Here is a 19,284-nt window from a genome sequence, read left to right on the forward strand (position 1 = left end):
AAATGAATGCGGGCGTTGTCATTCCCATCGAATCAGAAAGAGGCCAAGAACTCTTGAAATTGGCTCAAGATGGTCCGTTCAGTGATCACCTGAAAAACATGAAGAATGCCTTCGTGAAACAGCGCCATAACACGTATTGTGGCGTGGTGAGCTTGATCATCTGTTCGAATTCGCTCGACAAAGAAGTGCGAAAGAACTACGCTGGACCGCTTGCAGAAGACTTCCAAGAGGAGGATTTCTTTACAGTCGAGCAAGCGAGGAAGGCAGTGGACAGAGAAATCGTCGCAAAGTAAGCTGAAACACTCTAGTAAAATAAACATCTGTAGTCAGAGGTGGAAAAAAATTGAATTAGGTACGAGTTTTCACCGAGTACAGAGTCTTTTTCTAGGGAGGGTTTGACGTTGGATCAAATTTTTGAATTGGCAAAAGCGCTGGACTTCAATCCTCATCTTCATCGTCCTGGCTCATCGGATGGCATGATGACACTGTCGTCGTTTCGCTCCCTTCTGAAGGACTGCCTAGGAAGCAAAAACAAAAGGATCATCGTCAACTACGACATGTCCGTTCTCGAGCAGGAACCGATTTGCCATTTCAGCCCCCTTGGCGGCTATCACGAGGACGAAGACGTGGCCCTGGTGCTCGATACTTGGCAGACGACTCCCGTTGGATGGGTGACCCTGGAACGACTCTACAACGCCATGAAAACCATTGATCCGGCGTGCGGACAACTTCGCGGCGCGTGTGTATTGAACCTATAATTGAAACCTTTTTTTCTCTCGTCTCCCAACAGTCGCCGTCATTTTAAAATTTAAAATTTAAATCAGTGCAATGCCACAAGCCAATTGTACACACTATAAACAACGTCTATCCGTCCTCTAACACGTCTACTTAGAACAATAAATTATATCCCGCCTAAAACCCCTTGTTTCCCATCCCCTCTTCTCCCAAAATTGATAATATCCCGTCATCTACACCCCTATTGTCCATAATCCTTTTCTCTTCGGGACTGCCTCGTTCGGCTCGTGTGCATCTCCCCCTCTCGCGTCTTTCCTCGCGTTCCCGATCCCTGAACAGCCTGCATGGAGCTACCCATCGTTCCCTGAACGGCTTGCGCCGACGACGACGACGGAATTCCCGCCGTCCGTCGATCCCCCGAAACGCCAACAACAGCATTCTTCGACTCGTGCACGCGCTTGCTTCTCTTCTCCTTATGATTCGGCGGCTCACGCGGATAGTAAGAGTGAAGCGTAGACTGAACTAAAAAAAAAGAACCCTTATACCCCCTAAGAACTTATCCCCCTATTCGTCTCTCTTTACTCGGCGCTGGCTGATGAGGCCCCGGAGCGGAAAACATGTCCTGTCGCCGCGACATCGCCGCCTGAGCGGCGGCGGCGGCGCCAGTCGGCGGCACTTGCCGACTCGTACCCGAACGCTGCATCATCAGATGTTCGGACTTCAAAGGCGCGCTTGTCGGAAGAGGATCGACCATGACACCGGGATACCCGTGTCCAGAAGTATAGGGCATTTGAGCGAGAGGCGGCGCTGCAGCCGCCGCCGGTGGCCCCTGCGCCGCCGCCGCCGCCGCCGCCGCCGCCTTGTCTTTATGTTCTCTATGTTCCCTGTGATCTGGATCGTTCTCGCGGCCACCACCGCCGCCGTGGTGGTGATGGTGATGATGATGACCTCCTCTCTTATCCCCCTGGTGATTTTCTCTGAGTCCGAAGCATTAAAATCATCATTTTTCTTACTTTCAACGTGTTCCAGTCGAAGACGTAGTCGTAGGTGAAGTTCTGTCGATGGAAGAGATTCCGAAAGAGCTGTCGGAGATAGTGATAATCGGGCTTGTCGTCGAATCGGAGCGATCGGCAAAAATTTAGATACGTAGCAAATTCAGCTAAAGGAAAAATCAATTAAATAATAATAATAATAATAATAACATACCAGGAAATCCTTTACAAAGAAAATCAACTGGCGTCGACATTTTCTTCTCGCTGATTCTGTCATATTTCTGCTTTTTTGTCGCCGCCTTGAGCCCCTGCCAAGGCAACGAACCCAAATTGAAATACATGAGCATGTAACCGAGCGACTCCAAATCGTCGCGACGACTTTGTTCTAAGTAACGACATAAAATAAATAAATAAATAATCCATCTCGACGCCCCCTTACCGATGCCCAGATGCGTATTGATGCTCGCGTAGCGCGCCGTTCCCGTCAAATTCTTGTCCTCTCGATAGGGTATATGTTGATGGGTTCGCGGATCGCGATACTTCTTCGCCAATCCGAAATCGATGATGTAGACGAGATTGCCTTTCTTTCCCAAGCCCATGAGAAAGTTATCGGGCTTGATGTCGCGATGAATAAAGTTCTTCGAGTGAACGTACTCCACGCGACTTATCTGCAAAGGGAAGGAGTCCCAGCTGGCATCCCAATGAATGCAAACGTGGTATCAATATGCGCCCCTGTCTGTACACTCTACGGATTCCGTCCCCCCGTCTACCCAGTCAAAATCAAACGCCGTCTTGTCGCAAATCCTCGCCGCAGGAACCGTCGGTTCCACGGCAACAATCCCCGATCAGTTTCTCAAATGAGAACAAGAGTCCCAGACGGCCTATTAGCATATTTCACAAAGGGGCTCCCTAATGAATGCCTTCGTAACGAAATCAACCAAGCGGGGACAGAAGCCTCGAAGAGGTGGAAAGCGACCAACCCTAACTCTTTCTCTATCGCTTTCTAAATCCTTCGTCGAGGAGGTTCTTACAATATAGGAGAGAAAAAAGGACCAAAAAAGCGTGGGTTTAGGAAATGTTATTAGAGTCCGGGTCCGTCGCGAGGGGAAACCACTGATGGGACGATCGGAAGGCGGGCTAACCCACTTTACCCGCCGCGACACCCAACCCTCAAAAAAATCGTCGAGAGCGAATGTAAGTAAATAGGCGTTGTCCCCCCTTCATATATTCTCACGCGTTCGTTCTCACCAGCTGATCGGCGAGGAGGAGAACGGTTTTCACGCTGAACTTTCGCGAGCAGAAATTAAACAAATCCTCCAAACTCGGTCCGAGAAGTTCCATGACGAGAACGTTGTAGTCGCCTTCGGCGCCGCACCACCTGATGTGGGGAATGCCGACTAGACAGACGCGCGGGGGGAAAGGGGAGGGGGGAAAAAAAACGGTCGGTTAGATCGCTCGCGAGCGCGCGAATCGCGTCGTTTTCTTCTCGTACCACCGCCTTGCATTATTTTGTAGAATTTCGCTTCGATGTGAAGCTGTGGGTGGCGCGTGCGGACGCATTCTAGCTTGATTGCCACCTCTTCGCCCGAGTAGACGTTCGTTCCTATAGAAATCGCGGATCAACGACGAAGGGGTGGGGAACGGGGGAGCGAAAAAAAAAACGGGTGGCTCCCTCCTCCCCTTTCATCTTCCCCCCCGCTTTCTTTTTCTTTACGTACCGAGGTAGATGTCGCCGAATGAACCGCTGCCTATCTTGCGACCGAGACGGTATTTGTTGCCGACTCGAAGTTCCATTTTTTCGTCGCTTCCTCGTTTAGCGTACGGGCATAAAGACTCGAGAACGAGGGAGGAGTCGGCTCTAGCGAGGCGAATCTTTGTTGGATTCGCTTCGAACACTTTCGAGTGGCTTACTAGAGTCCTTTAGCCACGCGGACGAGAAGCGACGACGACGGATGGACGAGATTTCGACGGATACCGACGACGAAATACGAAGAACAACAAAGAGTAGCTCAATAGGAATGGCCCGTATAAGCGTCGTCATCAACCACTAAATGCATTACATACATTCAATATGACCCGAAGCGTCGAAAGTACCCAAAGGAAAAACTTTGCTAACGCAGCGTTCAGCGCGGAAGCAAATGCATTATTTCATTATAAAAAGTTTCATATATAAGGCAAGAGAGCACTTCCGCCACGCACCCAGATTTCGATCATGAATACAAGAAAACTTTTATGGTATAACACTTAATCAAGAAAGACTGATGAAAAAATTGCGGTCAGTCTTCACTCTGATTCAATGCGTGGGGCTGTGGTCTATTACCTGTCTAATTCAATTTGTCATTATGCGTGGATAGCTTGCTACACAGTATAAAATAGCCATACAAAAGAAAAAACATTTACATATTAGCCTCCAAAGTGACAACGTCTTCGGGCAAAGTCCAACCACAAAGTAAATCAGCGACAACATTCATTCTATCCTGGCCCCAAATTACGTACGGATTTCCGTTAACCTGGAAGCTAGGAACTCCAATCACTCCAGCAGAAATAGCTCTGAAACGCGGAAGTCATATCGCGTAACGAAACTCCCAGCCACGTTACCTAGCAACGTTGACCCTGAGCTGCTCTTTGGTCTCTGGTTTTTGAGCCTCAGTCAGCAATCCCTTCCCATCGAATCCAGACTCATCAAGCAAACGGCATAACACCTATAAAATGTACGTATAACCAAGCATGTATGTGTGAACCCTCCTACATCTTCTTTCGATATGTCTCGATCGTCAACCCAAGCGGCTTTGTCTAAATTAGGTTCTGTCTCTCTTAGGCATGCGACGTCTCGTTTCGAACTCACATATCGTGTCTCTTAGTCTGTCGCTTTTTTCCACGAGAGCGACGCGAAGGGCCGATACGCTTCGAATGGGAAACGTGCTTGGTGTTCGAAATGGGACATGTCCCGCATCGGCAATCCAATCCTGTAGGTCCTGTTCTCCGTATGCCCGCTTGATTTCAGGCACTTCTAAGAGAGGAACCTAGAAGAGCGCTAGAGAGAGAGATACGTCTGTCAGTCAGACCACGTGCTCACAACTGGAGTGCCAATCTCTTTGAATAGAGCCCCAACGAGAATTGGTACCCACTCCACTGTCACATCAATGGGAGCTAGGCTCTTCAACAGACCATAGATCTAACATTAATAAATAATAAAATATATTATATTGAAATTCTAAAGAACTGCAGTACTTTCTGGCTTCCTAAATAGCTCCACGGGCTCGAAAAGTCGTAGTAGAAAGTCAGGTGACCCTTCCGTCCGACGTCAGGAAATGCCAATCGAAGTGGACTCGCACTCTCGTTTCCAAGCACTCTCTCCACAAAATGCATTCTATCGACTCCCCAATACAAACGATCATTAACCCAGAAACTAGACAGCAAAAAATAATAAAAAATAATACTAATACCCGGTCTCCCTACCTCGGCACGCCAAACGCTCCCCTAGTAAACGCCTCGTGTGTATTCTGCTTCAGACTTTCTCTCCCCTGCTCAATCTGCTGACGAATGTCCGAAAAACTCCATCCAATCGATGCTGCGATGGATTGCAGCACTTGGCTATCAGTGACATCAGCGTGCTTTTGCCAGTACGCTTCATAGAGAGAATGAGTGAGTTTCACTCTGAGACCGCTGTCTGGTTCGGTCGATGCAATCAAGCGCATCGCATTCAACGTTTTCTGTGGATGACTAGCCGGAACAGTCAGCGATAAGCCGTTTCTCTTCATGCTCAGCATAAAATCTAAAGGAGAACGATTTCTTCTGTTTTCTCTTTGGAAGTCTCTACCTTTCGTCAATAGCCTGCGCTTTGCCTGCGGCATGACGGAGTACGCCGAGCCGTCCTTGCCTTGGGGAGCACGCGAGAGGTCGTAAAGCCCGCCTAGGTTGAGTTTGGAGCGAGTGGAATCGAGCGAAGGCGTTTGGTCTTACCTAGGAGGACTGGACGCCATTTGATCGATGCATTTGTTCTGCGAGCAAGATTTTCAACTATTCTGCTTGCAGCGTAAGCAAAAGGACAAACGATGTCGTAGTAGAACACGAATTCCTTCATGACTTGCGCGCTTTACTGTAGCAAATAACAGCGATTGGGTTATGACGTCACATGCAGCTCTTATCAAACGGACGAAGTCGATTTTATAAACGAACTGTCTTCAGCTTGACTGTCAAACAGTCCGCTAGTCTCGGTCTCCTCCTTCATGGACTTTTTTGGCAATTGTGACGAAGCCAGCTCGACGTTTTCTTTGTTCGGTCTCCCTTTATTAGTCGAGTTGCGGGAGAAGTATCGTGCATAAATATGGTTTGCGTTCAAAAGTAAAATAAAGGCAATGCCCCACTGAAAAAAATCGACGGGTTTGCTAGCAATTTATCAATCCAGTACTGTAGACTTTACCTGTAAGAATGTCATCATGAGGCTGTCCATTTCGAACGTGTACCAGTCAGGTACATCTTTGATTGTGTCTACTATCCACCAGATGAGTACTGTCAATCCAACGAGAGGAGTCACAATCCTGCGCATATGGGATTAGGAGAATGCAGTGGTCAGTTGTAAGAAAAAGTTTATACATTATTGCGAAGTTCCACGCTTTGCGAAGTTTCCAGTCGTCCGTACCAAACTAATTACAAAAGGTTTTTATTAGTATTTAATTAAGAGGTGCTCAAACCCAACCTCATTCACACAAACGGCCCGAAACCTATCAGCGCCGAATTTGACGACCAATCCGACCAGCATCAGACCGCTTGGAATTAGTGCAAAAGACCAAACTTCGTCCTAAAAGAAATAAAGATAAATCCATAGTCTACGTAGCTGACATTACCTGACCAACGAGGTAGTTCACGTCTAGAGCTGATGGTGCGCCTATGCCAAACGTTACAATAGTCACAACAATAGCAGAAACGATTCGAGACACTAAGTCAATAGTGGTTATCAGAGTATTGACAAAACATAGTGTACTACCTCCCATATTCTCCAAGACAAGAGCAAGAAGTTCGAAAGTTGCTATGAGAGAGCTGAATCCGGCAAAAGCCAAGGATAGAAAGAATAGCACAGCCAAAAAACGCCCAGCTGTCATTTCCGCATACAACAACGGCATCCTTCCAAAACAAATGTCAACTAACGGCATGCGCGGAGGATCTCGTACCATATAAAAGTCAATCCAGTGGCCGCTGGTCCACTGTCCTTCAATATAGGCACTATTTCGCGTCTTGTGTATCCCGTTAGACTGAGCACAGAGAAGACGTTGCAGAACGTCATGATGCCACAACAAAGACTGCAAGACAACGCGACTGTATGTATCTATTTGCTGGTTAGCCTCTAACTAACCTAACAAAATTATTTGCAATCGGGGTCACAGTTCCCATAGAAACGATTCCGTCGTGTCTTCTCATATAAGTAGCATATGTAAGAAATAATCCATCTCCGGCACCTTGACACGCATGTTGGATGATTCTCTATCAATAGCCCTCCCTTTACCTGTATCCCAAGCATTCTGCGTTACGGCATCGATCCACGCTTGTGGCGTTTTCAACACACCTGGTCGTATTCAACGACAATTAAAAACACAAGTCGAAGATTTTCTACTTACTCCAGTCAGGGGAAAATAGATAGGTAATGCCTTCGTAGGCGTACTGAAGACTGAGTGCCCACGCCGTAGAAAATAGCACAATAACGAGTAGCAAAGGAACGATGATTTTGTTGATAGTTTCAATTGTCTTGACTCCTTTTATTATAGAGATTCCCGCTAGCACACATCCGATGGCGTGGCAGACAATTGGCCAGTTGCTATCCTAAGGAAAATATATACGATTTGTTCTAATTATGAGAAGGAATTAATTGACTTGAAGATAATCCCACTCTGTACGAGACTCGTTTAGCGTTGTGGGAAGGCTATTAAAGCAACTAAAAGCCGTGTAGTAGAAACACCAGCCTACAATAACCGCATAGTATCCCCTAATGTAGATGAAATAACTCTGTGACAGTCGACGACAATCAGCGGAATTCTTACGCAACGCCTAAGGTAGCAATTGCCATCCATCCGCCCATCCAGACGTACCAAGGCCCGTGGAAGTGCTCAAACGCTCCCACGACCGTCTTACGGCTGTATCTTCCGACGGCGTACTCAATGAGAATGACCGGTATGGACCAAACCCACAAGCCAAGGGCCCAGACGAGAAGAAACGCCAATCCACCTAAGGAAGCACCGTCTCATTTGACGCTTCTTTGACGACGAACTAACCTACCTTCTTCTCCACTATTCTGAGCAACGATTCGAGGAAAACGCCATATATTCCCCGTTCCAATGACGCAACCCAAGCAGGACAAAACCAAGCCCAACTTGGACTTGAACATAGGCTAAGAGACAATCGCAGTCTCTAGAATACAATTTTTTTTCCGGACAGACTAACCGTTTCTGGAGGATCATCGTCGACACCGCCCATGTTGTCTTGCGAGGCACGTGAACGGAGGCGAGAATGAGCCGCAGTGTGAGTACAGCCCACGTGGATACACCGTGATCACAGAAAACACCCAAGAGGTAATTCAAAATAATTTATTGACAATAAATCCTATCCTACACGCAAGTGATTCGTTTTTTACCTAACACTAACAGGTGGCAATGCATTTGCTATGAGCAGCTGACTGTCATGTGGCAGCTGATCAGGAAAAACAACACTAAACTCAACAATAAGGTCTCCTCGCGTTGACGGATCTTTCGAATACGGCAGACCACATCCAGGTACCACAATAGTGCTACCCGGCTTGACAACAGAATGACAATCGACAGGTACACGAACCCCTGGCTCGAGAGCCGGCACCTCTACGCTGCATCCCAATAGCGCGTCCCGAAGCCCAATATTAGCAACGTAGCGCACGTCACTGCCCTCTCGCTTGAAAACCGGATGCGGTTTGTCGCGAATTGTGAATACAATGTCCGCAGGTATTCGACCGGGGTATTGATCGCCCGCCTCGGGAAACGTAACGCGCGTTCCCGCTTTCCAACCCTTTCTCACCGTCACCGTGAGGACGTTCTCTTCGCCGTGGCACGTGCGCGGATCTTCGTTGTAAACGGTTCGCGTCACTTTGATGCGTTTCTCGCAGCCGTTCAATACGTCGTCGAGACTGACGTAGAGATCGCGTTCGATAGGCGGATCGCGCTTCCGGCCGGAACCAAAATTCGACAAATTCATAAAAACTCCGTCGTCGCCGCCCCCGAAACCATCGAAACCGCCCGACGAAAGCCCGCTTTGACCGCCTCGGCTAAAGACGCGAAAGAACGTCTGAAATGGATCGACGTTCGAAAAAGAAAACGACGAGAAGTCGTGGGCGTTCCCCGGAGTCCCGCCCCCGCCTCCGCTGCTGCCTTTGAGACCCTCTTCGCCGTATTTGTCGTAGATGTCGCGCGTTTTTGGATTTGAAAGGACTTCGTAGGCTTCGGCTATGCCCTTGAACTTCTCGGCGGCACGGGGATCGTTGTCGTTTTTGTCCGGGTGGTGTTTTAGAGCCAAGCGTCGATACGCTTTCTTGATGTCTTTCTCCGTCGCGTTGCGAGGGACTCCCAGTATTTCGTAGTAGTCCTTGCCCATTGGAACGGTGTTGCCAGATTGACGCTCTGGTGTCGGTGGGCGCCTAATGTAAGCATGTCGAATGTTGGGGCGATTTCTGGAATCTTCTCAAGAACGCGCGCACGTTAAATCGGTCACAGGGCGTCGCCATGACGTCGTCAATGGATGGCGTCATCCAGAGCCCTATATATATCGACGGTCGTCTGATTGAATTGTCTTCTTCAGGACTACTCCGCATTTTCGAAAGCGTCACTCGACGAAATATGCCGGCATTTGTGTCCGAATCGGACGATTTTCAATCCGCACCGGAGCCCACGTGGATATGCCGTGAACACAGAAAACATCCAAAAGGTAATTTGAATATTTTACTAGAGAATGATGGCCCGGTGTTCACCGTGTTGCCATCATGCAAAGCCTCCCACCGCTTACCGTACGCGAGTGCATACCATACTGTGACGTCATAATTTTTTATGTTGTTTGAATATTTTATTATTATATTTCATGTAATACAGATCTCTCCTCCAAAAAAATATTAAAATACATATTAAAAATAATAAAATTATCTTCCAAGCAGAATATCGAAAAATTGAAATAGATAATTTATCTAAAATGAAATAAATAAAATGCGCACTGGAATTTCTTGCCGGAATATATCACGCCATACTAGAGAGCTTTCCCCGAGACCCTCTTCACCTCTGTTGTAGATGTCGCGCGTTTTCGGATCCGATAGGACTTCGTAGGCTTTGGCTATTTCCACGAATTTCTCAGCAGCACGGGGATCGTTGACGTTTTTGTCCGGGTGGTGTTTTAGAGCCAAGCGTCGATACGCTTTTTTGATGTCTTTCTCCGACGCGTTGCGAGGGACGCCCAGTATTTCGTAGTAGTCCTTGCCCATTGGAACGGTGTTGACAGACTGGTGTCGTTACGTAGAGTGACGCAAGAACTCTTCTTTCGTGACATGACATCACTATCCTAGAATATCTTCTCACTGCGGAACGCGCGCGCGTTAAAGTCACCATGACGTAAGAGATGACGTCAATGGATGGTGTCGTCTTCGAGAAACAGCGATTCCAATTGTGCGCCCTTCACTGCTTGAATTGCCTTTTTCAGAACTCTTCGGCATTCTGTAAAGCGTCACTCGACGAAATATGCCGGCGTTTGTGTCCGAATCGGACGATATTCAATCCGCACCGGAGTTGGCTCGGCTTGGGAAACTACGACGTCAATGTCATTCTCTTCGCTCTGCAGAGTAAGGGGTATAAAGGTCTCTGGTTCGACCAGAGGAGGTGAGGTTCGATGTTTCTCCGATATTTCGTCTCAAAATATCGATATTTATAATTAGGTCGTTGAGTCAGGTCGAAACCGAGTTTCTGCTCGGTTTCATCTTGAATGTGCCGGCGCCTACTTTTAAATTTCTGAATTTTCTGCGCCCTTGCGTTGATCGACGGCACTGGATTTCATTTCGACGAATCGAAGGCAATTTTTACAATTTCGATTCGCTACAGAATTCTCCGTCACTAATAGGATCCGACGAGGACATGATCAATTATCTTAGCCGGGAACTCAAACTCCCTGACCGGAATTTAATACTTGTTGTAGCTGATGACGTAGACGATAGTTTAGTATGGAAAGAATAAAGAAATAAAGAGATCCCCACATTTACGGGCTACCAAGTGATTTATGTATTATACGTAATAGGTATGTACCACCACCGTAAAGGAACTCACGTCACGTCAATTTTCCCGGCAGAGACATTACTATTGAAAGGAGTAGGCAAGGTTCTGTGGTGCGCCGCACCATTTGCCTAGGAATTGAAGCACGTCTTGGCACTCGGGACTGCTGGACACCTATACAACACTTATTGATTATTATTATTAATTATTGATGATTTTTACGCCACCTTTGTTGCCATGACGAACTTGTTCCAGTCGTCTTTGAAAGCGACTCGGTCGCGATTTTTGAAATCAAGATGATTTCGCAAAACCGGATAACCTTGAGAAATCCAATTCCCGCCTCGACGCGACAATTCCACAGCGAGAACACTCACCTGTTACTACGCATGGTGGCGACTTCACCTTCGTGTCGGCAGCGACGAGAGAAGCTTCGTACGTACCTCGTTCGTCTTTAGTCAGGGATTGTTCAATCTATAGGCAATTCAATTGCTTGTGCAAGCCCCAGAGGGGAGTATCATCATCACCTGTTGATCGACGGAAACTGCCAAGACCCACTCCTTTATTTCTTCCCTTTTATCCTCCTACGATTATCAGAATCACTCAAAAATAAAAGGCAAGTCGTTTCAACGTACGGAAATGATTGGAGTTTCGGGTAGGGGTACTTCAAAGGGTATATCAGTGTCGGCGAAATCGCTGTTGTCAATCGTATCGAGACTTCCTTCGTCAATTGCCTAGAGATGGGCATTAGAACTGCAATACCTAACGTCAGTGCCTCACTTCGCACAAATCCAAGAAGTGATTGAAGAAAACAAAAGCCATGCTTTCCCATCCAACAGCCTGGAACGATAAATATTCGGGTAATTTGAAAAAAGGATATACAACACTGCCATGCCTGTGCAGCCTTTCCAGCTTCAAAAAAGGCTTTATCGGCACGAACAACGTCTGAATGTCTCAAGAGAGAAACGCTTATCTTAGCAGCAATTTCGTCCTAAAAGGAAAAATTAATAAATACCACGCGACAAGTCGATAAAAATCGTCTTCTTTACCAGGGACTTTTGACCGTGACACGCTGCTCGCACGGAATAGTAGTGAGCTATAATCAAATACTCTTCGAATTCCCGAGCCGCTGCCGTTTCCGCACGAGACGACCGCATGACGTCGTCGGTCTAGACAAGAAAAAAAGACGTCGCAAGCGTCAAATCTCGGTCATTTTTTTACTGACGAGAGCAAACATCATGTCTCTCAGCGAAGCCCAAACACCGTACTTCCCCGTGCTTAAGCCGAACAGATCCAGCGCGAGACGCTTATAAATGTTGAAATTCTGCATGTTGCCCGGGGCTCCGTGCTTGGAAAAGACGCTCAGAGCTTCGACGGGCTTTCCGGACTTGATGAGATGAGCTGCGTACAGGGCGACGTACTTGTCGAGCACTTCGGAGCCCTACACGACAAATAAGACATACGGAAGTAGAAACGAACGATTTTTACCTGTTGTCCGGCCAGCTTCAAGCATCGTTCCCATTCTCCCTGCCTCGCAAGCATGTCGAGTCCGGCAATGGGATCCTCTCCGACGAGCTGCGACAAAGACTTAGCCTATACTCTCGGATATAGAGACGACTATTACCGCCTTCGCGTCCTCTACGCCACCGCGTTTTCTCAAAAATTCTTTGTATTTCGTTGAGACGTATTTCGAGAATCTAGGTGGTGAGAGGATTGAGGCGGTGCCACAAAGTGTTATTTTTTTATTCGTATACTGTGGAGCCATTTGAGCGGCCGTGTCCTTAGCCAAATTCCACATTTCCCCTCGGACGTACATATCGATTGCCTCTTGAATCATTTCGACACCCACAAAGAGTTCAGCCGCCTAAGAAAAAAAGCTCCTACTGTATTTCCCCCTCACAGGCAAAATTCAAAACGATCACCTCTTCGTATCTCTCTATTTCAGCGAGTCGTTCGCAGGCCGTCGAAGCGACGTCGGGCGCATCGTCAGGAAGAAATTTTATAGCCAATTCAGTGGCCTAAAGTAAGAAATGGCTTCATTATAAACTATTCGCACAATATCACCTTCTTCCAACAGTGAGCCAGAAAATCGTAGTCGGAGCTCTGTTGGACCGTGATCTTCATGTACGCGTTGACGGCTCTCGAATAGTCGCCGTTCTGCTCCCACGTTTTGGCCGGAGCGACAAGTTCCTCCGTCGTTCTGCAAAGAAAACAACGTTCCTTTTCAGAATTTCTCAATTGTACTACTACTACTACGCACTTAATTCCTTTGGAACTATTCACGTAAATCTCGTACTCTTTCTGGAGCCGAGGTAGCTAAAGGATCTCGAGAATTAGAGACAAGAAAGACTAAAGAAAAGAATCGACTTTGGCCGGGAGATAGTCTTTTGCCACCCTGATGGCGTCCGTCCACATATTCGCTTCCTGAGAAAGACGGAGAGATGAACAAATCCCAACCCAGCAGCTATTCTCTACCTTGTAATATTTCAGAGCAAGTTCGGGTCTCTGTGCTCTAAGGAGAAACGATTCTGCAGCCTGATAGTCTTTGCTTTCGAAAGATACTCGCGCCTGCCCAGTGCGGATATTCTTTTGGCCAAAGAGTTAGTTTTGGATGAACGAACCTGGCCAACGAGAACGTCAGCAACGCTCGAAGGATCGTATTCTTCAGCGACGCGTTGAGCGCTCTTCCAGTCCTGATTATGAACGTACCTAAAAGCGAAGTGAGATATCTTTTATTGGGAAGTACAAGGATACATCAAAACTGCTTCTTTTGGCTTTCCGGACTTGACAAATTCACTTTCAGCCTCCTGAAACTTTCCCTGATAGAATAATAGAAAATTAGGACACGTAAAAAAAGAAAGTTTCGTCATGCCTCGTCTTCCAAAAACATGGCATATTTCAAATGAATTTCAGGCAATTTTCCTTTACCAGCTGACCGCGCAAGCTCAAAAGCAAATTCAAACGAGCTAAAAGCACCATCACAGCACCCAAAATAATAAAAAAAATAATGAATTTACCCATTTTCAGCGGCATATTCCATAGCAGCTTCAAGCAAACCAAATTTCGTCAGAAGACGAATCGCAGAATCGCCGCCCAAACTCTTGGCCCACAAGTAGGCAACTTGCTTGGCAGCGTTCGCTCCACCGTGCTGCTTAGCAACCTATTACCACCACCACCACCACTACTAGTGCAGTACACGAAAAACAATTCTCGCCTACTCTATAAGCATCTTCCCACATGTCATTGTTCCTAAACATATTGACGGCCGCTCTCCAGTCCTTCGCATCGCAGTAGTGCTGCTCGGCTTGTTTCATCTGCCCTTCGCCTTCGAGTTCCTGCATAAAACGGTGATCGATGCACTTGAAGTCGGCAAGAGCGACGAGACCTTGGCTAAGTGGAGATGCGTGTCAACTATGAGATCGGGATGATGCGCTGCGACGAGTCGAATCATGCTGTCGTACTGTGGAAACAAATATCGATGCGCACGAGATTTTAATTAATAGAATAGCTGAAAACCTGTCGGACTTTCTTGTACATTTGGATTGCCAAGTCGGGCTCGTTGACGGTGACGTAAAGCCTGCAACGTGAGCGTTTATTTACCGTATTATCGTACAGGAAAATCGACTGACTTTTCTGCTTCGTGATACGCTCCCTGCGACTCCATTTCCTTCGCTTGACCTATGTACAAAACGGCGACCTCTTCCGGCTTCATACACGTCACAGCAAGCTGAATAGAGAAAACAGACATGAAATTAAATTTTGTCAAAAATTTTGATACCTTGTGAGCTTCATCCCACATGTTGGCCGCTTTGTACATGTCAATAGCGTCTTGGGCGAGTCCACCCTTGACGAAATAACGCTCGGCAGCCTGGAAAGAATTTCCAGAAAACATAGAAAGATAAGAAAGACCTTACCTGGTAGTCTCGCACTGAAACGTAGTGAACTGCTAGTTGACGATAGTATCTATATAAAAGTTGCGACTACTGCGTATAAAAAACTACGAATAATGTTTCTGTACCGTGCTGCGACCGTGTCTTCTTGCAGCTCGACAATTTGGACGGCCTTTGCCCATTGCTTGGCTTGTATAGCCGCTTCTATGGCTTTTATGGAGTGACTATAAAGAGAGAAAGAGGGCAATGAAAAAAGTTCAAGGTTCTAGAAGTCACAAGTGTTTATTCTACTTGTTTTTTCTCACCCGGCTTCAATGAAGTGGCTGATCGCCGAGTCGTATTGCTTCTGCGACGCAAGATAGTCTCCCCATTCGTCTTCCAAAGAGACGACGTCGTTTGGGAAAGCCGATCTAGCCAACTCAACAGCTAACAAAAGATGCGGCCCATTCAACACAAAAACGCCAAAAAAACACCCCTGCGCATACCTCGTCTATAAGCCTTCCCTTTTCTAAACGCTTCAAGTGCCTTTTGGTGATTTCTAGTTTTGACGAACAAGTCCCCAGCCTAAAGCCCTTACTAGACCTAGAACGCAGGTCCGCACGATCATTTCTCACCTTTTCGTAGAGTCCAGCCCTGAGTAGAGCAACGGCAATTCTGTCCAACAAGTCGGTCATCGTCGACAACTCTTCTTGAGATAAAGCCAGCTGTGCAGCTTTTGCAGGAAGCCCGGCTTTCATGTACAAATTCACTGCTCCAACGTAGTCCTGCTGAACTTCGCGAAGCTAATGGGAAAATAGTCCAAAAGAAGAAGCGTTCAAATCTTGCTCTCACTTCTCCGGCTTTCTCTTCTTGTCCGCTATCAAGCAAATGCTTGTAGTAGGAAACTTTGAGATTTTCCAGCTCGTCGTGACCCTAAAAAGATTGATCGCGTCATTTTTTTCGTTTCTGTTTGGTTTCTCTTCACTTTTGCTTCGGCGACGGCGAGACACTCGTCCCACATGTGAAGGTCTTGATACATTTGCATCACTTCGTCGACGCAACCCTTGCGCAAAGACACTTTCTCCCCACCGGGTCGAGTCACGAATCTTTACGCGCATTACCTGTTCCAGTAGCAAGTTTTCGGCCAGTTTAAAGTTTTTATCAAGCATTGCCAGTTTGGCTTTGACCATGAAATGCTCCACGCCCCGGCCATTCTAGAATAATAATAATCAGCGAAGAACGTTCGCAATTAGCTAAAGTAGACCAAAGATGCCCGCATACCATTCTGGCGCTCGCATTTTCAGCTAGATTCTTGACTTTCTGCAGATACCTCGCTTTCGAGACGTCCCCAAGAGCAGCATAACACCTAAAAAAACCCCTCCAAATACACAAAAACCTACTTGCCTAAGTTTCTAACCTCTCAGCAATGTGCAACTGTCTCTCGGCGAGACTGAGTCCAGCCAACGTTTTCCACATCGCCTCCGTCTCGGGCGACATTTCGAGAATCTCCAAAAAGGCGACGGCCCGATTGTAGTCGCCGTCGTCGACGGCGGTGCGAAATTCAATGAGTCCCTCGTCGAGCGTGTACGAAACGGTGCTGACGCCCTCGTTCACGACCACCTCCGTCTTGCCTTCGCTTCGCTCCAAATTGACGATGTCGCCGCGCAGAGGAAACATCGTCACTTGCTCGGGCGCGTCGATGTTGTACCAGACGCACAGATTGCCGCGATTCTGCGCGACGACGACGTCGCTAAGGGGGACCCACTGTTGGGGAATTTTTTTAATTTTCAAATTTTGTTTTTCGGCGGGTGAAAAAGGCGCTTGCCTGAACGTAAGAGCAATAGTTCAGTACAGTCGATTTGACGCTGGATTCGACGTCAAAAAGATGCAGCTAGATACGGAAGTTGGAGTATCGCGTTCTCTTTCCCCTCTCTATTATAAACTACCTTCTGGTGTTTGTCTCTGAAAAGCAATTTTCGGCCTGTTTCATTGAGCTAAGAGAGCGCAAAACAGGTCTCTAAGAGAAAAGATGCGTTAGAACAACGCTTACTTCGAGCCAGTCAATTCGCGCATCATGAGAAACCGACGCTATAGTTGAGCCAATGACGAGATCAACTAAAAACGATAGTTCAATATAAAAAAAATAGAGAAGTTGTGTGGCCCGATTCGAAAAGACGACGCACCCACTGCCGCCGTTTTCAAGTCCATCAAATAGGCCAACTTCTTGTTGTCGTCGACGCCTCGCTGCTTCCTTTCGTTGACTCGCACACTATATTACGCTAAAGTTTTCCCCCTATCTTCTCCCTTCTACAAACCTGATTTGATGCGGATTCATGAATTCGGTTCGAACGGATCCCAACAGGTCGTTCATTCCGTACTCGACCAGGGAAAGTTCTCCAGCATTGAATATCATGCAAATCTAAAAAATAAGCCATACATTAAAAAACCTTCGACCCCACATTTTCTACAGACATTCTCGTTTTCGAAATAGAATTTTTCATTTCCACCCGAACCTTTCCAAGCAACCTTTAATTAAAAAAAGTCCCGTTAATCATCCTGCCCCATGTCGTTCGTCTCCTCGCACAAACCTCGCTGAGTTTACACGTGACCAAGTCTCCCAGAAGCAGAGTATCCGTCGTAAAGGCGACGAGATATCGATCTTTTCCCATGATACTGACCTTTCCGATCTAAGAACGCGAGCCCTAAACGCTCGTACCGTCAATCTAATTAATTATTTAATCTCACTTCATAGCCGTAGTGAGACTTGAGATTCACTCGCGCACCGTTGTTCAAATTCTTCACAATCACCTGTACACGCATTGTCTTTCTTTTCAGTCTCAGCCCTGTTTTACTCACGGAACTGAGACCAACGTAGGTCATCTCAAACTTGTTCTTATAAACGCTTTTTTTGAGGCAGCAGTCGAAAAGCTCAACGGCACCACAAAGAGAACCCTAGAGATGGGAATTGAGTGCACGTGCGAAGTCTCCTAACGTTAATCCGTACGGCGGCTATCCGAGATCCGTCCGTTTTCCACGCCAACGCGGTGATAGTGTACAAGTGAGGTATATCCTTCTTAGGAGCTTCGTCCCAAACGCCCCGCTTAGGACTATAGTTGTAAATACGCAGCCTTTTATAAAAAAAGACCAAGAGATAAAAAAAATAAATAACTCTAAATTTATTTCTTCTCAGACCTGTCGAAACTTCCCACGACGGCCGACTGCCCCGTCGGACTCGTTATAGCGCACATGAACTCCTTCTCGTCGTCCTCACCGCTGTAGTCGAACAGCTGAACAATTTTCCCTAAACACCGGGGTATAAAACCCTAATTCGAATTCTTTCCAATTGTTCGACGTACCGTCGTCGTCGCCGTACATCGTCACCTTTCTATCGCAGCCGGCGGCGATGATTGTCGATCCCCACGAAAGAGTGTAGGGTGGGCACGAGTGCTTAGCAAGTAGACCCTGCTTGAAAGTATTTTCTCTCTAAGACGACGCTCTATCTTTCGTCTCTATGAACCTGTGATGCTCCCACGCCTTCGTCTTCGAAGAGGTATCGAACGATAGTGTTGTTGGCGTGGCCAGAAATAATTCCTTTTCCATCAGGACTAATGAAGGAATAAGTCTTATATATATATATATATATATGATATGAATCTTTCGTTGTACCTCACGGCTAGAGAGCAAACGTATTGTCCCGTGCTATAGATTGACTGCGCTTTGTTCGCTTGAACGTTTGCCAAGCGCACCTGGGGAGAAATTGATCTCAAGGCAACGAACCATTATTATTATTATTATTTCACTGACTTTGCCGTCTGCACAACCGCAGACAAAATAGGGCAAATGTGACGGCCATACGAGGCACGTGACGGCGCTGTGCTGCAGAAATTTATTACAAATTGCTTTCTTTTCGCCCCTAACCGAAACAAAAAGAAGAAAAAATTAAATTAGGTGAGCTCCAATTAAAAATTTCGGTCTTACCATTTTTCTCCTATTTTGTACACGAAGACAACGTTATCGGTCTGCGCGACGGCCAGTTTGGTCGAGTCCGGACTGAACGCCAACGCCGTGATTTGATAGCTCTGCTTCCCGTACTAAAATTTGAATTGTGAGAGCGGAGCGAACGATTCTTCGCTTTTCTGGCCGACTTTCGAGTCGACGGGCTTCGTCGAGAACTTGTCGCGACATTCTCCGGCATCGTCGTAGATGTAGATGACGCGTTGCGACGTGGCGATCGCCAATTTCATGTTATTCGGCGAAAAAGCCAGGGAAACGATTTTCGAGGCGCCATCCTAGCAAACGCGTTAGAACAGCTGCATGAAAGTCGTCTACGCTCACCAGAGGAGCCAAAAGGCTTCGCAAATGCTTCAAATGCATTTTCGAAAGTGTTTTTCTCCTTCGTTAGGGCAACAGCCCGCGCACGCTAATGTA

General features: G+C 47.0%; 6 protein-coding genes and 1 pseudogene across 7 annotated transcripts; 2 read left to right on the forward strand and 5 right to left on the reverse strand.

The window, feature by feature from the left end:
* The first annotated feature begins 2 nt into the window (after window positions 1–2).
* On the forward strand, window positions 3–1,246 carry LOC136183487 (uncharacterized). Its single transcript, XM_065970144.1, has 2 exons — window positions 3–289; window positions 389–1,246. The coding sequence occupies exons 1-2, from the start codon at window positions 3–5 to the stop codon at window positions 756–758; spliced, it is 657 nt and encodes a 218-aa protein (XP_065826216.1). The 3' UTR covers window positions 759–1,246.
* Window positions 797–3,747, reverse strand: LOC136183480 (casein kinase I-like). The gene is made up of 9 exons (XM_065970137.1): window positions 3,639–3,747; window positions 3,446–3,585; window positions 3,220–3,330; window positions 2,976–3,124; window positions 2,167–2,395; window positions 1,942–2,112; window positions 1,749–1,894; window positions 1,318–1,699; window positions 797–1,257 (listed from the first exon to the last, which is right to left on the reverse strand). Exons 2-9 carry the CDS (start codon window positions 3,519–3,521, stop codon window positions 977–979), a joined length of 1,545 nt encoding a protein of 514 aa, XP_065826209.1. The 5' UTR covers window positions 3,522–3,585; window positions 3,639–3,747; the 3' UTR covers window positions 797–976.
* Window positions 3,748–4,034: 287 nt separating this feature from the next.
* LOC136183481 (uncharacterized) lies at window positions 4,035–5,854 on the reverse strand. Of its 2 annotated transcripts, XM_065970139.1 has the most exons (9): window positions 5,691–5,852; window positions 5,548–5,640; window positions 5,187–5,502; window positions 4,959–5,136; window positions 4,804–4,902; window positions 4,573–4,750; window positions 4,477–4,520; window positions 4,326–4,429; window positions 4,035–4,277 (listed from the first exon to the last, which is right to left on the reverse strand). In XM_065970139.1, exons 1-9 carry the CDS (start codon window positions 5,809–5,811, stop codon window positions 4,124–4,126), a joined length of 1,287 nt encoding a protein of 428 aa, XP_065826211.1. In that variant the 5' UTR covers window positions 5,812–5,852; the 3' UTR covers window positions 4,035–4,123. The 2 variants fall into 2 exon arrangements, with proteins under 2 accessions (XP_065826211.1, XP_065826210.1); XM_065970138.1 differs by having other exon boundaries at window positions 5,187–5,640; window positions 5,691–5,854.
* On the reverse strand, window positions 5,789–8,246 carry LOC136183479 (uncharacterized sodium-dependent transporter HI_0736-like). Its single transcript, XM_065970136.1, has 14 exons — window positions 8,163–8,246; window positions 7,998–8,109; window positions 7,763–7,946; window positions 7,596–7,707; window positions 7,343–7,544; window positions 7,231–7,290; window positions 7,081–7,183; window positions 6,899–7,027; window positions 6,715–6,851; window positions 6,575–6,666; window positions 6,427–6,528; window positions 6,324–6,373; window positions 6,151–6,268; window positions 5,789–6,093 (listed from the first exon to the last, which is right to left on the reverse strand). The coding sequence occupies exons 1-14, from the start codon at window positions 8,193–8,195 to the stop codon at window positions 5,875–5,877; spliced, it is 1,653 nt and encodes a 550-aa protein (XP_065826208.1). The 5' UTR covers window positions 8,196–8,246; the 3' UTR covers window positions 5,789–5,874.
* Window positions 8,247–8,291: 45 nt separating this feature from the next.
* LOC136183484 (dnaJ homolog subfamily B member 1 pseudogene) lies at window positions 8,292–9,425 on the reverse strand (annotated as a pseudogene).
* An 82-nt stretch (window positions 9,426–9,507) lies between these two features.
* On the forward strand, window positions 9,508–10,994 carry LOC136183488 (josephin-like protein). The gene is made up of 2 exons (XM_065970145.1): window positions 9,508–10,603; window positions 10,660–10,994. The coding sequence occupies exons 1-2, from the start codon at window positions 10,347–10,349 to the stop codon at window positions 10,952–10,954; spliced, it is 552 nt and encodes a 183-aa protein (XP_065826217.1). The 5' UTR covers window positions 9,508–10,346; the 3' UTR covers window positions 10,955–10,994.
* On the reverse strand, window positions 10,936–19,270 carry LOC136183476 (intraflagellar transport protein 172 homolog). The gene is made up of 54 exons (XM_065970130.1): window positions 19,192–19,270; window positions 19,002–19,145; window positions 18,835–18,947; window positions 18,661–18,769; window positions 18,523–18,602; window positions 18,374–18,461; window positions 18,213–18,318; window positions 18,049–18,157; window positions 17,861–17,984; window positions 17,713–17,808; window positions 17,602–17,664; window positions 17,445–17,543; window positions 17,329–17,382; window positions 17,172–17,275; window positions 17,040–17,125; window positions 16,907–16,971; window positions 16,803–16,850; window positions 16,682–16,747; window positions 16,274–16,620; window positions 16,138–16,222; window positions 15,978–16,070; window positions 15,842–15,919; window positions 15,709–15,789; window positions 15,492–15,659; window positions 15,363–15,441; window positions 15,183–15,303; window positions 15,006–15,101; window positions 14,902–14,950; window positions 14,766–14,855; window positions 14,617–14,714; window positions 14,504–14,564; window positions 14,373–14,447; window positions 14,206–14,322; window positions 14,005–14,147; window positions 13,860–13,953; window positions 13,742–13,806; window positions 13,609–13,696; window positions 13,463–13,555; window positions 13,355–13,411; window positions 13,248–13,303; window positions 13,052–13,187; window positions 12,910–13,005; window positions 12,742–12,851; window positions 12,612–12,684; window positions 12,476–12,562; window positions 12,213–12,428; window positions 12,037–12,156; window positions 11,883–11,978; window positions 11,768–11,827; window positions 11,623–11,721; window positions 11,515–11,571; window positions 11,365–11,461; window positions 11,218–11,309; window positions 10,936–11,164 (listed from the first exon to the last, which is right to left on the reverse strand). Exons 1-54 carry the CDS (start codon window positions 19,228–19,230, stop codon window positions 11,075–11,077), a joined length of 5,256 nt encoding a protein of 1,751 aa, XP_065826202.1. The 5' UTR covers window positions 19,231–19,270; the 3' UTR covers window positions 10,936–11,074.
* Window positions 19,271–19,284: the final 14 nt, after the last annotated feature.

Source organism: Oscarella lobularis, chromosome 2 (genome assembly GCF_947507565.1).
Source record: "Oscarella lobularis chromosome 2, ooOscLobu1.1, whole genome shotgun sequence".
NCBI classification, from domain to species: domain Eukaryota; kingdom Metazoa; phylum Porifera; class Homoscleromorpha; order Homosclerophorida; family Oscarellidae; genus Oscarella; species Oscarella lobularis.

Bases quoted from the DNA above. Each gene is read 5' to 3' on its own strand.
- LOC136183487 (XM_065970144.1), top strand. From the start codon at position 3: ATGAATGCGGGCGTTGTCATTCCCATCGAATCAGAAAGAGGCCAAGAA. The intron at 290-388 runs GTAAGCTGAAAC...GTCTTTTTCTAG, and splicing joins GACAGAGAAATCGTCGCAAA to GGAGGGTTTGACGTTGGATC.
- LOC136183481 (XM_065970138.1), bottom strand. From the start codon at position 5,811: ATGAAGGAATTCGTGTTCTACTACGACATCGTTTGTCCTTTTGCTTAC. The intron at 4,903-4,958 runs GTACTGCAGTTC...TATTAATGTTAG, and splicing joins GCTATTTAGGAAGCCAGAAA to ATCTATGGTCTGTTGAAGAG. The intron at 4,430-4,476 runs GTAGGAGGGTTC...TACATTTTATAG, and splicing joins GAGACATATCGAAAGAAGAT to GTGTTATGCCGTTTGCTTGA.
- LOC136183488 (XM_065970145.1), top strand. From the start codon at position 10,347: ATGACGTCAATGGATGGTGTCGTCTTCGAGAAACAGCGATTCCAATTG. The intron at 10,604-10,659 runs GTGAGGTTCGAT...ATTTATAATTAG, and splicing joins CTCTGGTTCGACCAGAGGAG to GTCGTTGAGTCAGGTCGAAA.
- LOC136183476 (XM_065970130.1), bottom strand. From the start codon at position 19,230: ATGCATTTGAAGCATTTGCGAAGCCTTTTGGCTCCTCTG. The intron at 14,856-14,901 runs GTAAGGTCTTTC...AATTCTTTCCAG, and splicing joins TTTCAGTGCGAGACTACCAG to GCTGCCGAGCGTTATTTCGT. The intron at 11,310-11,364 runs GTGAGTGTTCTC...GGATTTCTCAAG, and splicing joins GCCACCATGCGTAGTAACAG to GTTATCCGGTTTTGCGAAAT.
- LOC136183479 (XM_065970136.1), bottom strand. From the start codon at position 8,195: ATGGGCGGTGTCGACGATGATCCTCCAGAAACG. The intron at 8,110-8,162 runs GTTAGTCTGTCC...ATTGTCTCTTAG, and splicing joins ACGATGATCCTCCAGAAACG to CCTATGTTCAAGTCCAAGTT. The intron at 7,291-7,342 runs GTAAGTAGAAAA...GAATACGACCAG, and splicing joins TCTATTTTCCCCTGACTGGA to GTGTGTTGAAAACGCCACAA.
- LOC136183480 (XM_065970137.1), bottom strand. From the start codon at position 3,521: ATGGAACTTCGAGTCGGCAACAAATACCGTCTCGGTCGCAAGATAGGC. The intron at 3,125-3,219 runs GTACGAGAAGAA...GCGTCTGTCTAG, and splicing joins CAAAATAATGCAAGGCGGTG to TCGGCATTCCCCACATCAGG. The intron at 1,895-1,941 runs GTATGTTATTAT...TTTTTCCTTTAG, and splicing joins TCTTTGTAAAGGATTTCCTG to CTGAATTTGCTACGTATCTA.